Source organism: Rattus norvegicus, chromosome 1 (assembly GCF_036323735.1).
Source record: "Rattus norvegicus strain BN/NHsdMcwi chromosome 1, GRCr8, whole genome shotgun sequence".
NCBI classification, from domain to species: domain Eukaryota; kingdom Metazoa; phylum Chordata; class Mammalia; order Rodentia; family Muridae; genus Rattus; species Rattus norvegicus.
This window is the reverse complement of record NC_086019.1, coordinates 244,027,830-244,033,829: the sequence shown is the minus strand read 5'-3', so window position 1 is coordinate 244,033,829 and position 6,000 is coordinate 244,027,830. Positions and strand designations below refer to the sequence as shown.

At 41.0% G+C, this 6,000-nt stretch overlaps 1 protein-coding gene across 4 annotated transcripts in view; it reads right to left on the bottom strand.

Moving 5' to 3' along the window:
* Positions 1 to 200: 200 nt before the first annotated feature.
* Tnks2 (tankyrase 2) overlaps positions 201 to 6,000 on the bottom strand; it is a 53,198-nt gene continuing 47,398 nt past the window's right edge. For all 4 annotated transcript variants that reach the window (XM_039080634.2, XM_039080633.2, XM_063265190.1 and 1 more), the window contains 4 exons: positions 5,805 to 5,910; positions 4,809 to 4,995; positions 3,696 to 3,852; positions 201 to 2,925 (listed from right to left, as the gene is read on the bottom strand). In XM_039080634.2, the coding sequence (XP_038936562.1) occupies positions 2,863 to 2,925; positions 3,696 to 3,852; positions 4,809 to 4,995; positions 5,805 to 5,910 (513 nt within the window). In that variant the 3' untranslated portion in view covers positions 201 to 2,862. The remainder of the gene's footprint in view (positions 2,926 to 3,695; positions 3,853 to 4,808; positions 4,996 to 5,804; positions 5,911 to 6,000) is intronic.

Below are 6,000 nucleotides of genomic sequence, written 5' to 3'. Positions count from 1 at the left end.
AAGAACTCTTAGCTCCTGCAGCACCATGTCTGCCTGCGTGCTGCCATGCCTTTCACCATGATGATGCACTGACCCTCTGAACCCATTAAGCCAGACCCGATTAGATGTGTTCCTTCAGACAAGCTGCTGTGATCATACTGTTACATCACAGCAGTGAAACTCTAAGACAGAGGTAAAGGCACAGTCAAGAGAACTAATCGTTAGGAGGTTTGGGAAGTTTATTTGCATGTTTTCTTGCCTCAACCTGCAAACAATTGGAACACATCATACGTGGGCATGCACGCTCAGCAAATAGCAAGCAAACACTTCAGTATCATCTTAAAAGAAGCAGGAGGGTAAAGCAGCTTATATCGACTTCGATGAGACTCTTCTTGTGGAACACCAAGGACTAATTACATACAGGTCATTAGCATATGGAAATATAAAATACACTAATTTTTTTTCCTTTTAGAGAAAAAAAATATGACTAACTGGGATTTGGAAACTTATCAAGAATGTTTTTATGACATAAAAACCAAAAATATATTTCTCTTTATAAGTTAAGCAGACTGATTTCATGGGTGAATTTTAAGGACTACCAAAGTCATACTAGATGGTGTAGCCGCCCAGACACATGTTACCTTCATCAGGAAGCAACTGAGTTAAGTATGGCCACAACATTCAACATTTTACATTTATGTTGCACCCTGTCACAATCAGACTCAAAACTACACTCTGTTCTCTTGCAATAACGATTGACTGCAATCTCAATGAATTACCATGCTACCCATAAAACAAGTAAACAGTTTATTAAGAGTTAAGTGAGGCATGGAATGTGATACAAGGAGACACTCCGATGGGCAGATCACCACACACACACAAACTAAATTTCACTTCAAAAAAAAAAATCACAAGGCAAAAGAAAAAGCAATTTCATCATTATAAAGTAAGGTATTTCATGCAAAGCACTAAACCACACCCCCAAACTCCCAGCTCCCAATAAACATTGCCATGCCAGCGTATTGACCACAGTGGAAACACGTAAGCAATGGGGTTAGGAGGTAACACAGCTCATAACCAGACCATGATTTTACATGAAAAACAATTCCAGATCCATACACAGAGTAACATAGGCCAACCTTAGAAGTACGTAAATATAAACCCCATCAATTAATTTCATTATCTTTTAACTATAAAACCCAGAAGCTTACAGAACCTGAAAATTTTATATAAAATTTGGCATACTCCTTTTATATTCAAGAAATGGTTTTAGGATGTTTGTAGTTAGCAGAGAGCTGTATAAAAGCATTTCCAGGTTAGGATTTGACCTCTTAACCCTTGACCACAATTCACATCTTAGGAACAACTCCAGACATATAATTCTCTTAACTCATAGGATGGTTAAGCTTAACTTTCGAGCAACTCTATGTACAAGTTTGTATAAAGGACCAGGTAATTAAGAGACCAAATCAAATATAAAACAAAGATAAAGTGGTAAAGAGAGTGAAGAGGACATCCTCATTCACAAAAGCTTAGGTGGGTAAAAATCTCTGATTTCTGAGTGCACTGCCGTGCAGTAAGACAGATCTCTGTGCAATGCAAGATAAGATAGTAAGTGTAAGGCTTACATTAGAGATACGTTAGAGAACAGTAAAAATGGCCTTTCATGGAAAGTGACTTCTTCCACAGCTGCCATACTGAACTTAAGCCTGTGACAGTGTTTTTCCAACTGGGCCGAATGCCTTGACAGAAGTAGGAAGCGCAGGGCTTGCCCTTTCCAGAGGTTACCCACAGACACATACACTCACACCTATGATTTTGGGTTGTGTTTACTCGTGATAAATACACTGGCTATAAACATAACCATAAGATCAAGAAAACTTAGAAAGTAAAAAAACTATCCACTCCCACTTGCTATCCCTACCCCTCCATTTTAGATTTAAGGTAATTAGATCTGATTGGAAATACCCATGATTGCCTTCCCCAGTACCAAATGTAACTTCCACTCACAATTCATGATCAGAGCACTAAGTGTTGAGAAGTGGGGGCTTAGCATTCTGAAAGCTTGGTGGAAGCTCTGCTCTGATGTTGAGAACCTCAGACCTCTCTCAAGCAGGACCCAGAGTTTAAGGCCATTGAAAAGCTTCTCTAGCCACAAGTCCCCCATCACTTCACACCAGAGCTCTCTGGAACGTGTGCCCTGTAGACACAAAGGCATCACCAATAAAATTCCCAGAGTATTTATAAAATTCTTACGTGAAAGATTTCTATTGATAGAGAAATTCTTTCATCAGCAAATTGAACTTATTAAGTTGATGTCTCCCCACTAACTCTGTTAGCAACTGAGCAGCCTCTGGAATCCAACGTAGCGATCACTCAGGTGACGACAGATGAAACACAGATGAGCAACACATATGAAAATACTCTGTAAACCTGCAGCTCTAGAACAGTTTATAGTACAAAGCAATGTAAATAAATACCGGGCTAGTACAAAAGCTCTTATTTACATTTTACAAATGAAACTGTCTTCAGTGTAAATGCTGTGTTTTAAAGAACACAGTACTGATTAGTAAAATGAGTTCTGTTGAGGGATTACCATTTTTGTTAGAATCAATGCATGACGTATAAAAGATTCAAGTTAACTGTTTATAATTTAGGACAGACAGACCCAGTTGAACCTGGAATGGCATCTGTTAAAGTGCTGAGACAGGAAACACTCGGAAACACTGTACACTGTTAAAGCTTCACCAAGTCACAACATGAGGTGTCTTTCACATTTTGTTTCTGCCACAGGCCTGTAGTCAGGATGAATCTTTTCCCGCCAAGGAGTGAAACTTAAGAGGCCGTCAGCGCTTCAGGACACTATGTTTGGGAGAACTGGTTTCAGCCATCACCCATACCTTCAGGCCTTACAATCTGGTAAGTAATTAGATATTCAGGGTAAGCCTGGAAAAGAAAGGTGAGTTTAAATGTTGGAAAGAGTGTTTTCTTGCAGGTTAAGATGCCCTTGAATAGCATTGCTTCCCTTCAGTCCTGTACACCCCAACTCCCCAGGGATATTTCTCTAACTCCTCCCCACCCCCTTCGTGACTCCCACCCTTCCAGTTCAAACCTTCAGTAGCATGTAGGTCTAGGGTGATATTTAAATACACATTTGTCTGTTGTCAGTAACCGAGGGAATTCTGCTACCTACTTTGATTTAGAATGCTGCTTTACACTGGCTTTTTAAAAGTCTTTGTCAATTACTGCAGGAAATTATTATACATCATTGCTATATTTTACAGAAAAAAAAAAGGGAGAAAGATCCAGTATTGACTGAAAAACTGAATACGTTAGATACATCAATGGTTCTTCTCTGACTTTGAAAATATTTTTTAAAATAATTATTTTTTTTAGTTTATGTGTCAGTGTTTTCCCTACATGTATGTCTGTTTGAGGGTGTCAGATTCGCTGGAACTGGAGTTACAGACTACTGTGAGCTGTGTGTGGGTGCTGGGAATTAAACCTGGGCAATCTGGAAGCACATCCTGTGCTCTTAACCACTGAGCATCTCTCCAGCACTATTCTGAAAATCTTATGACAAACATTTTATTTACAAACTTTCAAGCCTGAAGTTATTACGCCCAACCCCCACCTACCCAAATGCAGTTAAGGTAACATGTCCTGTCCATGTAAGAGCCATGCAGCGTCGAAGATGACAAGTACAAGTGAATTACCTGCTCTCCTCTGTAAATAACATATTCAGCTAAAGCTAGGCCATTCACACTGGGCCGGCCAGTGACTGAGTGATGGCCGGGAGGAGAGTGCGCCATTTTCATTGCACTGAACTGCAGGAAAGACTTTCCCAAGGTCACGCGACAAAAGAGCAGCTGCCTAAAACACGAAAAGGAAAATGTCACCCCGAAAACAGATCAGACGCACATAACTACATAAGGACTGTATCCCAACAACATGTTAGGGGGAGTAGAAGAACACTGCTTATTTTTTTTTTTTTTTTCGGAGCTGGGGACCGAACCCAGGGCCTTGTGCTTGCTAGGCAAGAGCTCTACCACTGAGCTAAATCCCCAACCCCCACAGAAGACTTTTAAGCATTCAATTTACAGAATTTGAAACTCTTTAGTCCCCTAAATAGTATGGACTTGTGACTCAAAACAGAAATGGTAGTAATTCATACCCAGAAAGGAACTTCCTAATATAAAACATAAGCCTAGGGGCTGGGGATTTAGCTCAGTGGTAGAGCGCTTGCCTAGGAAGCGCAAGGCCCTGGGTTCGGTCCCCAGCTCCGAAAAAAAGAACCAAAAAAAAAAAAAAAAACATAAGCCTAAACTTACTGGGAAAATAATGGCAGTGAGAATAAAACAAGTTGGGCACAGTGAATCCTAGCATGCAGGAGGCCAAGGCAGGAGGATCACTTCAGGTCTGGGGCCAGCTTGTGCAATACACTGAGTTCCAGGACAGCCTAGATAGTGTGTCTCAACACCCTCCCCCAACCCCCACACATCGTGTTCATGCATGAGAGACAGACAGAGAAGAGAGAGAGAGAGGAAGCGTGCTGGAATTAAAGGCATGTCCCAGTATGCCTGGCTGTGTTTTCCTGCCGGAGATAGGGCTTAGGCCCCCTTCAACTCCCACACTTCCATCTCTGTCAACAGAGCCAGGCAGTGGTCGTGCACTATCTTCCTGGCTCCCCTTGGCATTCTGTGTGGAGAACCAAGTATTCAAAGTTTAATGCATCCCTCAAGTTATCAGGTTTGTCTTGCCCTCCATGTTTCTCAAATATGTAATTAGTTCTGATCTAATTACTATCGAAATAAGTAATAATCTCTCACCTGTGACAAATGTAACACGATCTGTCTTTGTGAACTGGACATCCAGTGCCACCTCCAATCCCATACACATACTGATTGCTTTTGGAAGAGTTCTCAGCAAAATAGATCCCAGCTCCAAACATGCCCCCTATGTAGGCGTGCCTCTCATCAAAGCCCTTATGGATTATCGCATTCACAAAGGGAGACCCTGAAGACAGACAGGCAACACAGTCCACAAAACAGAACCAAGGCCCCAGACAAGTTAACGTTTCCAGCAATATTTGCTCTTTATTGACAAATCATCTCTGTAGATGCTAGCTTGCATCTTTAGAGCTAAGAATTCCTTAGGTTGGGATTAATGATTCCAATAGGGTAGTGGTTCATATGCCAACAGATAGACTCAATTAGAATAACAACACATTTTTTGAAATTCTAATGCAAAAGTTACTGCTTTCCAGTAACATACAAACTCTGGACCAAGGGCTCCCAGCTCATGGCATACAGTAAGGCTAAGACATCAGTCAGGTCTTGCAAGCATGCTTGACCTCTGTGCTTTCTCTAGATAACCAGAAGGGCCTGAGCAGCCTGCCATGCTCTCTTCTTTTCCTGGGCCACTTCTCCTCCATCATCTGCTACGGAACATTCCACAGGCACATGCTGCCCCCTCCTCTCCTTGCTCAGAGGCTTAGCCAAAACTGCACTGAGCATAAGCATATGAGACCCAGTGTTGGGTGTGTGTGGGGTTTTGCATAAGTGTGCCACTGTTTCAGAACTTACTTCTCTCTTCCCAGCATAGATTTTGGGGACAGAACTCAGGTCATTAGGTTCATGTGGCAAGGCTTTATAATGAGCCATTTTACTGGCCACCAACAGGGTAATCTTAATTTATAAAAATGTTCGTTTTAAGGAATATTAACACAAAAGTAACTGAGGATATGAACACGAATGTAAGTTACAGAAATGTTAGCTTTATTAAGAGGACACAAGCTACACTCTTAGAGCAGTGTAAAAACTTACCATGAAATAACATTCTTTCATTTGCATGGTTGTGGTTTTCTTCAGAAACTTCTTTTCTCCGGTGTGTATATCTTTCCCACAATTTCTTGTTACAAACCTTCTGAATCTATAAAAACCAGAAAAGTTAACACTACCTTTTATCTTACAAAAAAACAAAACAAAAAAAACCCCAAAACCCAAAACCAAAACCAAAACA